General features: G+C 37.6%; 2 protein-coding genes across 3 annotated transcripts in view; one reads left to right on the top strand and one right to left on the bottom strand.

Annotated features, from left to right (window-relative positions):
- The window catches only part of PHKG1 (phosphorylase kinase catalytic subunit gamma 1), a 19275-nt gene extending 12897 nt beyond the window's left edge, over positions 1 to 6378 (top strand). The window contains exons 5-10 of the mRNA XM_072416077.1: positions 18 to 83; positions 2652 to 2815; positions 3889 to 3979; positions 4071 to 4224; positions 4317 to 4442; positions 5985 to 6378. Coding sequence (XP_072272178.1) covers positions 18 to 83; positions 2652 to 2815; positions 3889 to 3979; positions 4071 to 4224; positions 4317 to 4442; positions 5985 to 6230 — 847 coding nt within the window. The 3' untranslated portion in view covers positions 6231 to 6378. The remainder of the gene's footprint in view (positions 1 to 17; positions 84 to 2651; positions 2816 to 3888; positions 3980 to 4070; positions 4225 to 4316; positions 4443 to 5984) is intronic.
- Positions 6379 to 9462: 3084 nt separating this feature from the next.
- On the bottom strand, positions 9463 to 18355 carry SUMF2 (sulfatase modifying factor 2). 2 transcript variants are annotated; one of them, XM_072416058.1, is made up of 9 exons: positions 18191 to 18355; positions 15737 to 15893; positions 15255 to 15369; positions 14475 to 14519; positions 13699 to 13849; positions 13514 to 13569; positions 12366 to 12450; positions 11381 to 11546; positions 9463 to 10278 (listed from the first exon to the last, which is right to left on the bottom strand). In XM_072416058.1, exons 1-9 carry the CDS (start codon positions 18249 to 18251, stop codon positions 10182 to 10184), a joined length of 933 nt encoding a protein of 310 aa, XP_072272159.1. In that variant the 5' UTR covers positions 18252 to 18355; the 3' UTR covers positions 9463 to 10181. The 2 variants fall into 2 exon arrangements, with proteins under 2 accessions (XP_072272159.1, XP_072272165.1); XM_072416064.1 differs by lacking the exon at positions 18191 to 18355 and adding an exon at positions 17968 to 18158.
- Between the last annotated feature and the right edge of the window lie 1741 nt (positions 18356 to 20096).

Here is a 20096-nt window from a genome sequence, read left to right as displayed (position 1 = left end):
CATTATTATCATTTCAGAATGAAGAGAGGTGAATTATTTGACTACCTCACAGAACAAGTAACACTGAGTGAGAAGGAAACAAGGTACCTGATCATACTAAACATTTACATTATCTTGTGTATCCGTTTACAATAAAATTGTAGTAATCCTTTAAAGTGGATGTAAAATATTATTTTTGTTTTTGGTTATAGTTTTGTATACAAGTAAAGAGAGGAAAGAAAAGAGAGGCTTTTTGGCAGTATAGTGCAAAACAAATATGGGTTATTAACACATACTTTAAACCTAGGTACAACATATACCATACATTTTATACTAAAGACTGGGGTTATACATCATAGTGCCTAATATTCATGGTTACAAGTTCAATCTTCCTCATAAAAAATTTTAGTTGTAGACATAAAAGGCAACTTGTTCATGACCCGACACGTTTTGCCAGTAAGGCTTCTTCAGGGGATTGTTGAGATCACTGAAATGGAGAAATAATAACAATAGCTGACAAATACAAGAAAATAGAATAGTATAAGTATATATAGAGCGTCAGAACTCATTAAAACATTTCATACACTATCAAAACAAGTATCAGTTTGCTAGAAATAGGTGACATATACAACAAGCATACATAACTACTTACATGCAATCACTGTGCTTTGAAATCAAAGAAAGGGGTACCACGGGAATAAACCCACCAGAGTACCCTCAAGAATCATACTAAAGGTAAGGGGATAATAAGGAAGGTCAAATACGGATATGGATGAAAAATTAGGAAGATTTTAAAAGAAGATTAATTAAATATATGACAATATACTTACTTAGGAGACTGTGGGGAATGATATTTTTCAGCAGTATTGGTTACTTGAATAAATCTGAGTATTGATTGGTATGATGGTGTGGGTAGAAGATAGCTAAGATGGTATAAGATGGATAATAAATAACTAATGTAGAATAAGTTGGGGTCCAAAAGACAGGTTAAAATTAAGTTAATAACACTTGATAGGATTGTATGGTATGAAAGAAGGAGATAGATTTTAGTGGCTATTTTAGTCCATGAGTTGAAATGCAGCAATCAATGGGTTAATTTGATATTCCTTGATAGTTTTATAAGATGTTAAACATTGGAGTGTTAGGCTGGAATGGCAGTTGCATATTGGTCTAGGGAAAGAAGGACCCTATTAATTGTAATTATGTGATTAGAAAGTTAATTAAAGAGATTATAGAGATAATCAGTCGAATATAAATCAATAAAAAAGAACATGAATACATGTTTTGGATAGAGTGGGTAACATTAGAACTTTCATCTGGTGTTTGCTGTTATCTCAGGGTCTAATACATAGATATTCCCTGGGAAGTGGGAGAAAAAATGCAGTCTTAAAGTCTTAACAGTCTTAAAGAATATTAAAAAGCATTTTTATTTTTGTTTATTGCTGATGGACATTTCTCCTCACTTCCTGTTTGGATTTTACTGCTATCACTTCTGGTCTTGTTGGCAATGCTTTACCAAACAGGGGTTCTCATCTACATTGCTGTTTATAAAACAAAAAGAAACTTAAAGTGATAATAAACCCAATTTACAAAACATTAAAACTGCACTTACCCTCCTTTATATACGCTTACATTGCTGTTTATAAAACAAAAAGAAACTTAAAGTGATAATAAACCCAATTTACAAAACATTAAAACTGCACTTACCCTCCTTTATATACGCTTTATAGTCTTTATACCCAGGCTACCATATACTGTGCTATGCATTTGACAAGTTTGTGCAGGATTCTTAGTTTTTTATGGGCAACTATGATAATTGTTTTATATAGACTAAAAATCAGGGCAGCACTGCAATAGGGAGACAGAGTAGGGGGCATCTTTGACAGGTAAAATTAAAGTTTAATCGGAGTAGTAAAAAATAATTCTGGAAGACAGAATTTTACACATTTTTGGAGGGTTTTATACTATTGTCTTACTTTTTCTAGTTATTCCTGGAAATATTAGTAGTAGTGTTCTAAGTGTTTGCTATTTAAGTAATTTAAACACTGAGTGAGAGATAAGAGATGGACAGCGAATGTTCCTATAGAACTGAATGTATGGAGTTTAATTTAGAAAGAAACAATAAATTATAGACACTTGTCTATGAAAGATAAATTGGTGTAACAGTACAGGCTCAACATCTCAGTGATATCTGTGTATCATCTTATTGGGTTGTATTCTTTTCTTTTTTTATTTAGAAGATCCAGCATAGTGTCATGGTTTAATATCTTCACACAGGCTGGCTAATTTCCCGTCTTGGCTAAAAAAAACTCTCTCCAGGTAAATAATGGAGAGATGAAATTGTCAGTTTAATACTTTATTTTTAATTTATCAATAAATTTTTAAAAGCACATTTGTTATTTGACATTTTTATAAGATAAAATGAGACAGAAAATTAGATCGCCTCTGTTGGTGTACAGACTGACAGCTAAGATTTTTTCTATAAGATTGTATGAAAAGAGTCAATAACAGAACACACAGCTAAAATGTAAGACCCAGTTGTTGTTCAAATTCAGATTAATACAAATGTTGGTTTGTGACTGGTTCTCTTAAAATTTGAAAAAAACAATGGAAGTAGATAAGTGAGCTGAGAAAATTCTAACACTTCTAACGTTTATTAAAATTTCTGACAGAAAGATAATGAGGGCCTTGTTGGAAGTTGTCTCTTACCTGCATTCCCAGAACATTGTTCACAGAGACCTTAAACCTGAGAACATCCTCCTGGATGATGATATGAATATAAAGCTGACAGATTTTGGTTTCTCCTGTCAAATACCCGAAGGACAAAAACTTAAAGGTAATCTATGTTCCACTGCTAATAATCTCATTTATTATCATCTGCTGAATCATTCAAACTGCAAGGACAAACAGAATGAAGATGAACAGTTGTATCTTGCCATGTGCTGGGCTAGGAAAGCTTTTCCAACTATCTATGACTCAGCCTAAGCTGTTACATACACTTTATTGCAGATATTTTGTTTTACTGGCATTACATGGATGCCTAGCAAAGCATTGTCAAACCCAGAAAAAATCTGTTTACTAGCAGGGAAATTGGTGGTTACCTATGCATACTGCTACATTATTTTATTAGGTGGGTACTGTACACATTTAAAAGATGCTTTCCATTTTCAAATTTGCTTGCTGCTGACAGCATTATAAAAAATATACAGAATAAAATAAATTAATTAAAATTTAATCAAATTAGGATTGGGAACAAAGGTGGAGAGAGTAACAGTAGGAGTCCTTTGGAGTGTAATAATATATCAGCTGAGACTGGAAAAAATGTTTCTCAATAGTCAAAAACTGCTGTACATAAGGTTTGAAAAATTTTCATCAGCTCTATGCCACATAATATGTAGATACTGTTTTATTTTAGGTATAATTTAGAAACTAAAAGCTCACTTGATACAGGCTACATTCTTCTTTGGGGCTGTTTCCTCTCTCCTATTATATGACACAATAGGCAGCTTATTAGTAATTGTACTACATATATTGATAATAGTGTGATACTACTTTAGGACTAGCACAGAAAATATGGCTTTCCTGCTAATTAGGATAATCCATTGTTGAGCAATAGGACTTCATAGGCAGCAAAAAATATGATATGCATAAATGTTCATGTTAGGTAAAGGGAAATTATCTGATCATTAAATAGTTCCATTTTTAGCTATAAAATCCCTTTATGTATGAAAAATATTGAGAAAAAAGTACATTGATGGCTTAAATGGTATCTACTATACTTCTAGAAAGTAATTTTTATTTTAATTAGATCCAGTTTTGCAAGTCCAGAATAAAAAGTATAATTATTTAAATGATTTGTTTACACCATATCAATCAAAATATATTTTATTGCTGGCTTTTTTATTTCAGAAATTTGTGGCACACCTGGATATTTGGCACCAGAAATCCTCCAATGCTCTATGGATGAGTACCACCCAGGATATGGTAAAGAGGTGGACATGTAAGCTGCTGTCTTGGTAACACTTTTTAGAATCCTTTACTCTATGCATGTCTACCATCATGGTAATGTTAATCTCCTTCTTGCTTTGCAGGTGGAGTAGCGGGGTCATAATGTACACACTGTTGGCTGGTTCTCCACCATTTTGGCACAGAAAACAAATGCTAATGCTACGAATGATTATGAATGGCGACTACCAATTTGGTTCACCTGAATGGGATGATCGGTCAGACACAGTTAAAGACTTGGTATAAAAAATATTTATTTTCTTTTAATAGATCCAAGATAATAACCTTTGATTGTTAGTGCAGTTTTATTTGAAGGGAGTTTTTCTCTTTAGATTGCTCGAATGTTAGTTGTGAATCCAGAGAGACGTCTCACAGCGGACGAGGCTCTAGCCCATCCATTCTTCCAGCAGTATGTAGTAGAAGAGGTTCGCATCTTTAGTCCATACAGGAAATTTAAGGTAAAAAAATATATATTGTTTTTTACTTGATGTGTTATGTGTTATATGTGATTTTTTATATATATATGTATATATATATGTGAATTATTGTGCTGTATAGCAGGCAAAAGAAAAGTGTCTGAAAAATGCTAATAAGTTAAAATAACTAAATAAAGTTAAAGTTAAAATAACTATAATAAATGTTTTAATGCATTTTACTTATATTTTGTGGAAACCCACATAAAGTCACAAGCTTTTAACAGTGTGGAATATTGTGTTACATTAGCCTGGTCACTGAAACTCAAAATGCTATTTTGTATCATTAGTGAACTGCTGCCTGCCCTAGTTCCTTTTTGACTCAATAGATTGCCTTAAAACAGTGCCAGTAAGATGGCATGTTGCAAATGAAACAATAAAGTGACCCTTTGACCAGATTAAGCATGTTAAAGTATGTACATATTCTGAACAAGCAGTAAATCACTTTTTACATTTAACTCTAACTTTAGGAATTGTGAAGAATTTTACTAATAAATCCACAACACAGGCACTGAAATCACAACTTATTTTCCTATACTTTATATGAAAAACAAAATTTTTGTAGCTTGTCAGTCATCTAATTTGAACAGTAGGTATCTAAACTGCTAGAAACTGTTTGAACCTGGAGTCCTTGTTGTGATCTTCAAAGATCTTTTGTAATTAATTTCTTCATACTACATATAGCTTAACAGGTCAGAAATGCCATGTTATAAATTTTTTTTTATTGCTTGGTAAGATTGTGTAAATCGTTCAGTATCCAATATCTAAATATTGCTGCACTTACACTTTGAATAAGATCCTAACTGTGCCAAAAAGGCAGGCCTAGCCACCAATTTTGCCAATGTTCTCCATTCAGATGATCATTCTCCCATTACTAGCTTACAATGCCCTTTTCAGCCCTGTGTCTTTGTATAAAGGTAGCCACCCTGAAAAGAGACAGAACTTTGCTAACTTAGTGCTTTTAGAAGGGGAACATGGGGGGGCACAGTCGGGACATGGGGAGGCAAAAGGTAGATGTTTCAGTGTACTTCCCAAGCACAATTATTGTTTCTAAAGGTTCTTGCTAACACTGCAAATCTTTACTTTTTGTGTCCAGGTCCACTGTAAGAGAAGAAGACCCCACAAACCCTAAAGCGAACTAAAATCTCACATAAAGAATCTAATAAAAAAATACATATCTAACACATATTAAAATAACATCTAATAAATCTAATAAAAACATCTGACAAGTGATACTTGCATTGAGATTACTGCTTTGGAGGGCAACCAATAGTACAGTAGTATGGCACCTTTTAAAACATCCACATATCTAAGACCTTTACGGATTTAGGTGAAACTTCAGTATGTGCAGTATTTTCTCAGGAGTGTTTTTTCAGCCTACACATATCTTATTGATGTCTCTTTATTTCCCCTTGCTATAAAGAAAAAAAAACCTTCTGATTATCTGAAACCTTTACAGTATACACACATGTATGCATACAAACCACACACAATTATTTATACAGATAAAATGCTTTGTCTTTGTAGGTGGTCTGCCTAACAGTTTTGGCCTCTGTGCGGATTTACCATTACTATCGTAGAGTGAAACCTGTAACTAAGGAAATCGTAGCAAGGGACCCATATGCAATCAAGCCCATACGGAAGTTGATCGATGCTTGTGCCTTCAGGATTTATGGACACTGGGTGAAGAAAGGAGAGCAGCAGAACCGAGCCGCACTCTTTGAAAATACGGCAAAAGCCATTCTATTGTCTCTGGCAGCAGAGACCAGTTAATTTTAACATTCTGCCTTTTGTCACATAAACACAAAATTACATCAGTCTGTTTACCTATGGAATATGTGTGTATGTAAATATATTTATGAGACATGTAACCACGTTTATATTAAATAAAATTATATTCCAATTACTCCAAATACTAAAACAGTCTATTTTATTGTAGTTATTATATGTGTTTTAGTAAATAAGCACAATAATACTGTACCTTCTCTGGTATTCCACTAACCCGACTCTCTCCTCTACAATCTAATATGAATGCTGCAGCCAGACTCATCCATCCTTCCCACGGCTCCTCTTCTGCTGCCTTTCTTTGTAGTTCTCTTCTTGGGCTCCATTCCACCCAAGAGTCAAATTTAGGCTCCTGTCCCACCTATCTTTCTGACCTAGCTGCTCTCTTCGCTCCTCCAATGACCTACTAATGAGTTCCTCTCTCATAACCTTGTCAAATGCATACTCTTAAGACTTTTGGAGAGCTGTTTTGACATTCTGGAATGGTCTTCTGCGTCCTAAGAAATTTGCTCCTACCTTATGTTCATTTAAAAGAGCTCCTAAAACCCATCTTTTCAAACTTGCATACCTGTCTTCTTCTGTCTCCTAAAACCCTCTTAAAAAATCGCTTACCCACCATTGCATATCCCCCACCTCTTAGATTGTAAGCTCCTCTGGGCAGGGTCCTCTCCTCCTCCTGTCACTGTCTGTCATTTGCAACCCTTATTTAATGTACAGCGCTGCATAATATATTGGCGTTATATAGATACTATTTATTAAAAATAATAATCCCCAGACTTGCTGTTCTTAATGGTTTAGGAAATGTATCACCAGAAACCCCCAGAAACAAAAACTTTTTTTTGAAGTTGGCCTTCTGGTGGAAATCAGTATCACCATGTTAAAGAACAAGTGCACTTTGATGTAGAGTTCCCTAACCAACCCCCAGCTCTTGAAATAATAGGTTTTATATAAGTCTATACCTTGGATTGCATTAAATATTTTTTTTAGCACAGCTTTGACTGATATTCCCTAGGGTTGATCCCATCCTCCTGGCACATATAACAACCAGTAGCTTCCAAATTTAGCTTCAGCTTTCAGGCTGTAGCAAGTTTCAGAAGGCCAAAGGTTAAAAACCAAGAACTAAATACAATTTGACATATTGCACTGTATGGCAATATTGTGGCAGAGGAGATTGCTATATCTAAAATGCATCTATACTTTAAATTAGGTAAATCTTTGTGTATCACCATTTATGTTTATCACAAAGCCATAGCATTACATTTGAAAGTAAATGATAAAAAGGTATTAAAAACATTATTTCATTATTTTTTATATGTTAATCGAAATATTCTACATGTAAATGTTAATCTAATTTTAGGTTATGCTCCTTTCCTGGGTTACAACATGACAACGGGTCTATAGAAGAAACAGAAATAGTGATATATATAATATAGCCTATCTGTTTGGTATGATAATATCAGTGTAAGCATTTTTTTTGCTTCCCTGCCCTGCTTAATGTTTTGCTATCACAAGTTAAAAGAGAAAATACTTGGTACTTTCAGGTATGGAGTAAGATGTGGCTCATGTCATTTCCTCTCATTTGATGTTGGTGCTTGGCCCAGAGATGGGTAACATAGGGGATTTATATTATGTTCTCAAACCCTATTTAAGCTCTAATTGGGATATCTGCTTATAGCAGCTAAGTAGGCAGATAAGGGAGTGAAAGGTATGTGCTGTCAAAAAGTGTGGCAATAATGTAAAGGTGCTGTTTTGCCCTTTATGAATAAACGACAGGTTCACTTTAACAAACATTGATAGAGTTTTAGGAGCTTTCAACAAGCTTTACCAGCGTGGAAGCTGCCATGTCCTGCCAAGAGCATGTTTAAAGCAACAGCCATCGTTCCTGTTAAAGTGGAATTAATGTTCTACTTTCAGAAATTGCTAGGAGATAGAGATAAGTGACTTTGCAGCAAAAACGTTCCCCAAACCACCTGTCAATTTTTGCAGCGCTATGCAGTGCACATCCTAGCTCATTCTTGGCATACCAGGAATAAAGCTCAACAGGAGTTACCTCACCAGTAGCTATCCACAGGCTGAGCAGTGCTGTGTGTACATGCACAGCATAGTGTTTACTTGCACCCAGCAGAATCTAGTTCCATTTAAGAATCTCTAGAAGATAGGCTTAGCAAAGGATTTATTTTAACATGTTCAGTAATCTGTAAGTGTAACAGGTATTTATTATAACCCAGAGATCACAGTATGTGATGTAACAATGCCTTCTAACAGTTTTCTTTCCAACAGTAATGCGGAATCCTTCGTCAGCATCTATTTGGACCTTGGACCCAGAGTGAGGCGCTGGCTCACAGATGAGACAATATGCCTCATTTAGCTCTTCAATGCTGGACAGAATACACTTTCATCAGAGAAGCTGGGTGATCCAGCAAACCTGGATCCCTCAAAGTAATTTGCTAGCAAATGTTTTGAATCGAGATTCATTCCAGGTTTGCTGGATCACCCAGATAGGAGAGCTTTAATAAGTCAGGCCCAATATGTTTATTTTAGTGTCTGTGCAGTTCCTAGATAATGTCTAGCCTAGATGATCCTCTGCTGCAGCAACTTAATTTTGAACTTACTACAAAGTTACAATATACCGGGAATGAAGCTGATGTAAGCAAGATCAAAAAGTTTGAGGGGTGTTTTGTTCTCAAGCAGACAGGCTCTAATGTGTGGGAGAACAAGAAAAGATTTTTTTTATGTGCATGCTTTATTAGATAAATTATTATGGTGTTGCAGGTACAAAAAAAAAGAAAATTCTGATTGGTTTCTAATTTCAGCCACATGAGCCCAAAATGGAATGCTTGACATAGGTATCCCAGGAGGCTCTGCGCTCTCATTCAGTTTTGATCGCTGCGGCGATCAAGACTTAAAAGGGCAGTGCTGAACCTTTCTTTTCTTTTTTTTACAGGCTCACTTCAAGCAGGTCAAATGCCGAACAGAGGGAAATCAAATTCACTTGTCAATAAATTCTGAATAATCTCAGAACTGTAAAAAATTTATGTTGAGAAACAGATTCCTACAAAGTTCAAAGCTTGTCAACACATACTCTTAAGGATAAAGCAAGGTTGTCACAAAGTCTTGCATGATCTTCCCACTGTTGTGTATGGTACTGCCAGTGAGTATTTACCTTATTTATACAAATAATATATTGGGAATCTACCATTAGAGACTAGACACAAGAACATTATTCTTATTTGTAAAACTTTATTTAAAAAATAATTAACAGACTGTCACAGACAGGTACTAATACCATCAAAAACCTGTCAAGCGAAACAATAACACTGTGAGCATTTATTTATTAATTTTATTTTTATAATAGGAATGTCAACTGTACATCGTAAAGTTTACCAACATAAAGACAATATTGTAAAGACAAAAATCACACTTTTCATGGCTATTTTTTTTAAATGAATTTGTGTATGGAAGTCACTGGGGAAATTTATCTGATTGTATCAGACATCCTTTTGGAAAAGAATGTCTCTCTTGTGATGTCATAACACCCAAGATGGGGCGACTGTTTTTTAACTTTAAACTTTTCCTAATCCTAATCAGCTGGGCCCACATTTTGGTCAAATAGCTAGGTATGATTAATGAATCTTAAGGTAATTACCTTAATAATCCCAGTGCATCTAACAGCTAGCAAAATCCACTAACTGTGCCAGATACCCTGTAAAGGTAATGATGCAACAAAGCCACATTTATGCAAATCATTGAAAATACAAGAAGAAAAGCTTTGGATTATCATATTGGTTAGTAAATATAATTGCATTTAGAAAAGTGCATTCATTTTTCTGGGCCTTCTCTATTTGCACCCATAGGTGATCAAGCAGATTTCTTCCTTGGGAAGAGATATCATCCCTATGACATCAAACAAAACAATTTAGAAGAAACCACAATATTTCCTCAGAGGTCTTCTTTAATATGTTTTGCTGGATTGGTGACATCTTTGACACAGCGAAAACTTAGGTTATCTGAGGCAGAATCTGGTGTGTTGCCCATCCTAAAAAGACAGATACGAAAGCAGACATTGTAAAGGTAATAATTACGGATAAACAAATATTAAATACTAGTTGTGTTGAATGATTGGTGCTTTTCAATGTAAAATGAGTGATCTCATGCAATAAGCGAGAATAAGAACACTGCATGTATTCTTACAAATTAAACTAATTGTATTGTGTAGGGCACAATATATAGACTTACTGCTTCATCTGTTACCTGGACTAGAAGATTAAAAGTGTGCACAAAAGACACCTATAGCAGAACTGAACTTGTTGGGGGATGGTGAGCTTCTGGCATAATCAGCAAATACTCACAGCATACTTGCCTCTGTGCTGTCACCTTGTAGCAATGACAGGTCCAGGACCTGGCACCGTTGCAGGGATGGGCGTGGCCATCTCCACTGCTGGCTTCACTGCGGTGCACCAGAGTTACATTATCCTTGGCAGGGGGGTCTGTGCATGGCGTCAATGCCACACAGAGCCAAGCTACACAGTGCATGCATTAGTTGTTTGACAAAGAGACATTGCATCTACTGTATTCTGGTGTTTTTTGCTTCCTCAGTTTAGATCCGCTTTAACATTTGGATACCCTTTTATATCTGAGGTTAAATTAGTTAAAACACATGAACACCTAAAACATCATTTATTTTTATTTTTTTTTGGATAGAATACAGAAAGGCAAAACTCATGTCATTTTATTTTTGATGCCCCACTGTAGGGACTTAACTTTACTTCCTGTTCGAAAGACCAAACTCAGACAGTAATAAAAGTTCAACAGCAGTTCTTATCCTTTTCTTATCGTTCTAAAATTTGCAAAACTGTTTTTTGGAAAATAAAGCTGATAAAAAAATAGCAAATTTTGAAGTTATGCTTAGAAAATGACATGATTACTGGTACCTGCACAAGTAACTACAGATAACTTCAGCGATGGTACTTTATTATTACAAACCAACCATAGTATAAATAACATGATTACCTAGCTATCATAACACAAGAGATTATGAATGATGAAAATAGCAACACCAGCAAAACTAATATAATAATTATTTTCGAACACTTTAGGTGAAAGTTATACTAGTTTAGCAAGTACTAGAGGATTCTTACCTAGTGGTAACACGTGCTTTATGATTGGCTGAACCATCTTGGGTATCAATCCATGAAGCTCCACGTAACACATACATCATCTGTCCGTGCTGTGTGGTAGACTCTTTAGGTGATTTGTATTCTGTAGAGGTCCATTCCCAGGTATTTCCCAACATGTCATACAAACCTGACAGGGTAAAGGTAAAAACCTTAATAACCTCTACAAATATTATTAAACAGGATTTATATAGCGCCAACATATTATGCAGCACTGTACACTAAATAGGATTCAATCAACAACTTTGTTATTCTCAGGTTCTTTTTTCTCGATTTATAATGCCCAATTTTACCTTTGCTGATAGCACAGGTCTAAGTAGGACCTGAGTACATCACATTTGCAATCCTGTCAAAAGAGGTACCTCACCTGTGACAGGTCTTCTCACACTAGTTGAAACATTCTAAAATCCTCCTGGTCAATGGTTGTGTAACAGTGGTGTTTTTCTGGCCCTTCTAGTTATTTGGACAAAAGAAAGAGGTCCCACAGAATTACAGAACTCATATATGGCCTGTGTGTTTTTGCCATCCTCGTTTGCATACCAGTGCAGGCAGATCTGAATCTTAAAAAGCTAGGACCTGCATCCCACCATAAATAAAAATGCTTAGCAAATTACCTATTTGGGCTGTCCTGAATATCAACTTTGATGATTTAGGCAAATCTTAATAAGTATAAATTTTTTAAACTTTATTATACAATATTTTCACATATTTAGAGCATGACCATATAAATACATATTCATTGCTTAAATGAACCTGAACTCTATTTTATCGTTGCCTGAAGAGATCCTGAATAGAATAGTAGAGGAAACTACTGCAGTAAGTCAAATAATATTGTGTGTGTATAAACACATTTATAAAAAAAAATTGGATTTGACGAAAAATAAAGAAGTGACATAAAAAGAATGCAAAGTGTGTGTGTCGCAAAACATAAATATAAAAGGTTACCTACCATACTCATTCTGAGTAGGAAATGCTGTTACTGGAGAAACCCCATGATAACCATCCTCAGCAGAGTCCAGGTCAGGAAACTTCCCCTGTAATAGTTAAACTATATATTAGAAGCCTAACTCCTGGGGCAATGGATGTATGCATTCTCAGTAAAGTGTTTATGGTTGAAGTAGAGGTTGCTGGGACCACTAAAAGCTCCATATTTTATTCCATCTACAGGAATACACTTGCTAATAATAAACAATTATGGCACACATCAGGTTAAAATATGTCTCACAGAAACTGGCAGTGAGACAGCCCTTGCCCTCTCATACATATATCAGAATCAGTGGGTAGATGTAGTGTAGACACAATCAACATTTTGTCCCCTTCCCTACATAGAAAAGAGAATGATCTACCAGTTCACACAGAGATTTTTAATATGTTGGAAAATTCTGTTTGTGATTATGAGCACTTTTGACAGCTGCAAGGGCGTATTAATAATTTTTGCTCAAGGCAATAAAAAAAATTATCAGCCTGTACACTACAGGTGATTTTCATGAACCTGGATAATGCTGACTGCCAACATGAGCATTTCTGCCCAGTGCCAGTAAAAATTGCTGCAGTATGATTTACACGTTCACAAAGAGCAAAAGATTGGAATTTGATCTATAATAGAAAGAACTTAAGTCTGCCATAATACATTTTCCTTTGGTAAATCAGCAACAAAGTCAGTACTGTAAAAAATGCTTGGTGTGTGAAATTTCCTGCTACAGGTTCCCATTCTAGGACAGGACAACCTTGCTGAACTGAAAATATGTGTTTTATTTACCTTTATCAACTCAAGCTGTGTAGACAGTGTAGTTCCTTGTTCAAGTAGCACATGGAACTACATTCACTTCCCTGATCCACAAACATTTTCTAATGCCAAACTCAAGCTCCTGCCTCCAAATGTCCATAACTTGCAGACCTTCTTTGCCATTCCCCTTCATTTGTCTAATATTCAAATAACTGACTGTTAAGGGTTGCTGCCCTGGGCTCTTGTAGTCTGAAGAAAGATGATTATTGTACCTCAATATAAAGGATCAACTTGTGGGTATTTACAATTTATGAAGCTAAGATGTAACAAAATGTTAAGAACAAACAAGGTTACTGACAACACATCATTACCTGCCAAAGATTGCTTCGATTTGCCTGAAATACATTTCCCCATGGATAGGTGTTGCCTGTCAGTGAAACATATTTTACATTTTTTACCCAGTGATAGAATTTCCTATAATATTTAAATAGAATTTTTTATACACTAGCACAAATGTTTACAGAACAAAATAACAGAAAATAACAAAATGACAGACCTTTAAGTCCCCCACGTGCAGCGAACTCCCACTCTTCTTCTGTAGGCAATCTTTGACCCCTCCACTTACAGAAGGCCTGTGCATCATTCCAACTGACCTGCAGCACTGGGTAATCTAACTTCTCTTTGATTCCTGACCCTGGCCCAGCTGGCTGGAAAAGGACACAAGAAAATACATATGACCTTGGTTAGATTATAGCAGGGGTGGGCAAACTTTTTTAGTCAGGGGCCACAATCTGAAATAAAATTTAACCCTGGCCGGGCCGATGGAAAAGTGGGCAGGTTGTGTGCAGTAACACAGCTCGCCCACTCTCCCATCGCAAGCTCAGAACCTGGGATTGAAGAGTGGGCAGATTGTGTGCAATGACACAGCCAGCCAACTCTCCCATCGCAGGCTCAGATCCGGGGGACGTGTTCCGCTGCTCTGGCTGGTGTGCCCCCCCCCCCCCCCCGGTCCTTCTCCTGACCCTGCTCGGGGCGGCACTGGCCAGAGCTGCAGACCACCCAAAGGGCCATAGAAACATCCCTATTGGGCCATATATGGCCCGCGGGTCCTAGTTTTCCCATGCCTGTTATAGAGGCTTCTGCAGGTATATTTTTAGATTTATTGTAAAAGCAAAAATGAAAAGGAAATGGAAGAAATATTCACCTTTGTAGTCATTGAATTTACAGCCAAAAAATGAAATGATATAATTCAACTTTGAAATAAATTATATTTCTAAAAATGTAGGTGTGATAGACCCTGGAGAAAAATGCTAATGTAAGAAACTCTCTTACCTGACGCCAAAATGCCCTCTCTATAGGAAGCCACCATGGTGCGGACTGTTAAAAAAAAAAAATCAGAAAGAAAGATCAGCTTTCAAAGAAGTCAAATACTATCCTTTGAAACTATTGTGAGCTTACAATACAGTAGTGTTTGCAGTAACAAAACAAAACAAACACCACCACAGTCATTTTACAAAATTCTCAGTATTCCTTTAAATATAGGTTTAACTGAAGACATCTAAATGGGGAAGTAGTTATCCCATTATTGAACCTCACCAATACCGTTTACACATCTTACAAGTTGACCAGTTGTCCTAGAACCTGTTGTACTCTGATAAAACACATAAAGATTATATGTTGGATAATGATAAATAATCGTAGGTTTTGTAACTAAGTAAGCATTGTACCTGGTGACTGGCTCTGTATATGGTGCTGCTGCATACAAAGCCAAGCATGGGCCATGCAGTCTGCAGGGATTGATCAAAAAGCCACCAAGAGCTGAGGGTTTTTGTAATAACCACTACCTCCTAGTGTCTTTTTGGTTGTTTTTTAGTCCAAGTCTGCTTTAATGTAGTTTTGCAAATTCTGAATGTGAAAAGCAGGTGATATTTGAAAAATACAGATTGTCATGGGTTCAAAACATGTTTTTGACTTAGAGTAATTACTTTTCAAATTCTCAACTTACAATCATAAAAATGTATACAAGCATGGTAGCATTATCATAAACTTTGCAATTAATTATTTTGCATATTCAGTATATTTGTCAGACGTCACAATATAAAAATATAGTACCTGCAACTTCTGAGTAACTTTTTTCTTCAGTTCCTCTGTCACAAAATCTTCAAATACAAAACTCCATCCAAACGTTTCTGCTTCTGACTTAAATTTGGTGGCGCGTACAAATTCCCTGAAATACCATCAACAAAAAGTAAAAACCATAAAGAACCCTATACTCATATGTTAACATTTCAAAAATAAAACTAAACTTATGATACGCTCTTGTAGTTCTCATGCCACTATACATATGAGTTTGAACTCAGGATACAGAATTTAGTTGTCAGGGCTGTAATATACGTACCTGACCTAAGGTTGGGACAAAGTGGTGCTCAGGAAGTCAACAAGTCAGGGTGGAAGCACCTTGTGTGCCTACTGCAAGCTATATGATTGCATTTATGATCCTAATTCCAAATGACAAGCCCTTATTATTATTCAAAGCAGAACCTCATTACTCCTTTAAATTGTATTTGCAAATTTGAAAAAAATAATTCAAAAACCTGAAATCCTTGTTGGTGACTGGATATTTGTCAATAGCAAATGGATTCACGATTACTTGTTTAGGTGGACCCTCTCCATCCTTACTGTCAGCAGCATTTGTTCCCATCTTGAATTTTCCACCATCAAGTTTAACCCATGATTCATGTTGTTCCTGTCCTGCAATGGCCAATCATAAAAAACAGATTTGAAATCATACCAAGTAAAATAACTTATTTACATGTTTCAAAAAATGAATCATGCCAAACTATGATATGTATTATATGTATGAAAAGATTACCTAAAATAGAAAAAAAAATAACTAAAACAAACGTTTTCTCCAATATACACCTTAAGTCGGGATCTGATTGTGTTTTTATTTGTATTAGTGGTTCTCAGTGGGCATCTCCTGCCTTCAGACCCATTGCAGGAATGTGGTCTGTATCAGTTACACATAACAACATGCCATGGTACAGTTCACATAGCTGTGTTTACATGCAGTGTCACCCAATACAGCACAACAATATTCATGAATGCTGCAGGAATTACTTATTACAGAGTGCTGTAAAATACTTAAGACTTTTGTATGAGTCTCCTTTATGTTAAGTGCACTCGTTGAGGCACACAACTGCCATTGCAAACTCTCTCAGCCAGTCTCAGCCTCAATGAATATGTTAGAAGCACCATTCATTTAAATGGGGGGGTCACTTCTCTTTGGGATGAATAATAAACAGCCCCTTTATAGGGATAAGAATTTTATTGGCTCACGCACAAGACAGTTTGAAGCTATGGTGATCCTACATAGGTTGTTAAGTATGGATCTAGCAGGAACAGACAGGAGAGTGTAAAAAAATTAGTTTTTCTAGCTGTATAGAAAACCTAAATCCTGCAGTCCAATACTGCTCTATTGAGGGGATATGGTCCCCCACAGTCCACTGGAAAAACCCACATTATTATTATTACACAGTATTTACATAGCACCATCATATTACACAGCACCGTACAAAGTTGATATTTGTGTCACTGTCTCTCAAAGGGGCTCACAATCTCATGTCCTTATCATTGTCATATGTCATTAATATAGTCTAAGGTCAATTTTGGGGGGAGCCAATTAACCTAACTGCATGTTTTTGGAATGTGGGAGGAAAACGGAGTAGCCGGAGGAAACCCACGCAGACAAGGGGAGAACCTGCAAACTCCATGCAGATAATGTTCTGGCTGTGATATGAACCTGGGACAGAGCGCTGCAAAGGCAAGAGTGCTACCTCTGAGCCACCATGCTGCCCTAGGAGAATGACTTTCCATGGCTCCCTGACATTCTCACTGCCTCCTCGTACAACCGGAGGACACAGTAGTGACAAGGAGTTGGGGTACTACAGACATCCACAGGTTTAGTTTTATTTGAGAGACTATATCTCTGCAACTGAGAAGATTTGAGCAGTGCAGGTGGTGGTAAAGGTAAGTATTCAGCATCTTCTTTACAGGTACTCACCTTTCCTAAGTGAATTTTACTTTACTAATGGGCAGCGGTCGCCAACTGGTGGTCCTCAGCTCTGATCGGTGCACCCCCCCAGTAGGGTCCTTTTTCTGACCATGTCCCCCCCCCCCGTATGGGCACAACTGGCTCACTCTCCCATCGCAGGCTCAGACCTGCTTGCTAAACATCCTGGGGGCACAGTAGCGCAGGGCTGCGAACAAAACGCTTGTTGCCTACACAGCATATTTAGCAAGCAGGGGTGAGCTTGCGATGGGAGTTCTGGCATCATGACGTCATTCTGGGGAGAGTGTCCTCCCCTTTGAGTGATACAACGCTCCCTACGCGTGCGCGGTCCAAATCCTGTGGATTTAGTGGTCCGAAAGATTGGCGACCACTGCTATACAGTCTGTTTAATGCAGAATTGAACTCTGCTGCTGTTGCCTAGGGTTTTGCTATATTGCGTGGATATGCACAACATACCTATGCAATATGGCTGACTCACCTGCTAAAGTGACCCCTCCAGTGCTGTCACCTTTGTCTACTTTTCAGAGACTTAGACCACATGCATTGGCCAGGTTGGGGTTACTCATACATCTTTATATCAGCACAGGATTATGCTGAGACTATACATTGAGATGGCTGGATGTATAGAAATACAAGGCAAGCAGTGTGTATGAAGCAGGGCATCTGGCCACCATGCTGATATTGCAGTATGTAAGGTAATTCAGTGCTGGGTGTAAGGAGTGTACAGGGAATCAATGCTTGTCTCTTCCCTACCTGTAAGCTGCCATTGTTACACATACAGGACCAGGCATTTTATACCCCGAAGGAATGAATGATAAACCAGTGATCCTTCCCTCCGTAGAAGATTTTTTTTATTCTTGTTAAAACAAAATGTTTCAAACGAACTTCTGTCTCTCGCCCAATGTCCCGGCCAGCAGCAGCTGATTTGTATATGTGAGAGCCCGCCATCCCTGTGCACCCCGCCCGCTGCCCTCACCATATGACAGCCCCAGCACACACAGCAGCAGCACCATCACCCGCTCCGGGCTGCTCCCCATCCTCCCGGATCATTCAGCACCGCTTCCTTCTCTAACCAGCCACACACACCGCTGACCCGTCACACCCGGAAGCAAATGTCGGCGCCGCCATTATGGTGTGTGTCTAAAACCTGGCGCCATCTTGCAGGAGTCAAACTGTGACAGGAAGATTGGAAAGTGTCTGTTGTCACAGAGACACTTTTAGAGCTCATTCATGCCAGTCTGCTGTATTGACGGGTTTTGTAGATTTAGAGGACTCCATGTGACACGAATGGCAGCTGAGGCTGCATGGATTCCTCACACCTGAGAGACAGCTATGTAATGGGACCTGTGGGAGGATAATGCAGCATGAAGAAAGTGTGTATGGCCCCATATCAGTAAATATTGGGTGTGCTCTAAATGGGTGCACTAAAATGAGTCTGCACAAAGTATGTTTTGTAGACCCCTCCGTAACAGACCCCCAGGGATAGACTCCTCAGTAACAGACCCCCCAGTAACAGACCCCCAGTGATGGTTCAGTAGCAGACCTCTAGTGATAGACCCCTCAGTAGCAGACCCCTAGTGATAGACCCTTCATTAACAGACCACAGGGATAGACACCTCAGTAACAGACCCCCAGGGATAGACTCCTCAGTAACAGACCCCCCAGTAACAGACCCCCAGTGATGGTTCAGTAGCAGACCTCTAGTGATAGACCCCTCAGTAGCAGACCCCTAGTGATAGACCCTTCATTAACAGACCACAGGGATAGACACCTCAGTAACAGACCCCCAGGGATAGATCCCTCAGTAACAAACCCCCCAGGGATAGAACCCTCAATAACAAACTCCCAGGGATAGACCCCTCAATAGAAGAACCCTCAGTAACAGACCCCCAGAAATAGACTCCTAAGTAACAAACCCCCAGTGATAGGCTCCTCAGTAACAGACCCCCAATTATAGACCTCTCAGTAGCAGACCCCTAGTAATAGACCCCTCAGGTACCGACCCCCAGTGATAGACCCCTCAGGTACCGACCCCCAGTGATAGACCCCTCAGTAACAAACCCCCAGGGATAGACCCCTCAGTAACAAACTCCCAGTCATAGACCCCTCAGTAACAAACTCCCAGTTATAGACCCCTCAGTAATAAACTCCCAGTTATAGACCCCTCAGTAATAAACTCCCAGTTATAGACCCCTCAGTAATAAACTCCCAGTTATGAACCCCTCCGTAACAAACTCCCAGTTATAGACCCCTCAGTAACAAACATGTTTTATAAGGGGTTTTTGCCTTCCTATCAACTATCCATGTATGGTTCCATCATGAATATGCTGGTTGATCTGCAATAATACAAATATTGTAATATGATTACATTGTATCTAACCTGTACCTTGAAAGTCCTGTAACAAAATTGTGTTATGTGGAGTAGGTACAGTATGTCTCATTTACATTGAGTCCTAGTGCCTTGTACAGTATGTATGTAATGTAAATGGTGCACACTTTGGTCACAGCCCCTCACAACTTCATTGTGCAGCCCTACGCTGACCACAAATGCTTTAATGGGCCTGATTTAAAAAAGCTCTCCAAGGCTAGAGAGGATATATTTTTATCAGTGACTCAATGATCCAGCAAACCTGGAATGGATTTCTGTAAAGTTATTTACTATCAAATGTTTGCTTACCCAGCTTCACTGATAAAAGTTTATCCTTTCCAGCCTTGCAAAGCTTTAAAAATCAGGACAATTGATGTAATTTTTTGAAACTATATACTCCAGATAAACCAAAAGAAATTAGGCTAGATGTTTCTTCATTGAAAAAACTATTGAAAAGTCATGAAATGTGTTAGTACAGTATAACCAGAAATACAAGTTTATGCGTTGAGTCAGA

Source organism: Pyxicephalus adspersus, chromosome 1, assembly GCF_032062135.1.
Source record: "Pyxicephalus adspersus chromosome 1, UCB_Pads_2.0, whole genome shotgun sequence".
Lineage (NCBI taxonomy): Eukaryota > Metazoa > Chordata > Amphibia > Anura > Pyxicephalidae > Pyxicephalus > Pyxicephalus adspersus.
This window is presented reverse-complemented; position numbering and strand designations above follow the sequence as displayed.

What these genes read in the sequence shown, in the direction of transcription:
- SUMF2 (XM_072416058.1), bottom strand. Translation starts at nt 18,251, where the DNA reads ATGGGGAGCAGCCCGGAGCGGGTGATGGTGCTGCTGCTGTGTGTGCTG. An exon ending in ATCGAAGCAATCTTTGGCAG is followed by an intron (nt 12,451 to 13,513) that starts GTAATGATGTGT and finishes TAACTATTACAG; the next exon opens with GGGAAGTTTCCTGACCTGGA. An exon ending in AAAGCACGTGTTACCACTAG is followed by an intron (nt 10,279 to 11,380) that starts GTAAGAATCCTC and finishes CTGTCTTTTTAG; the next exon opens with GATGGGCAACACACCAGATT.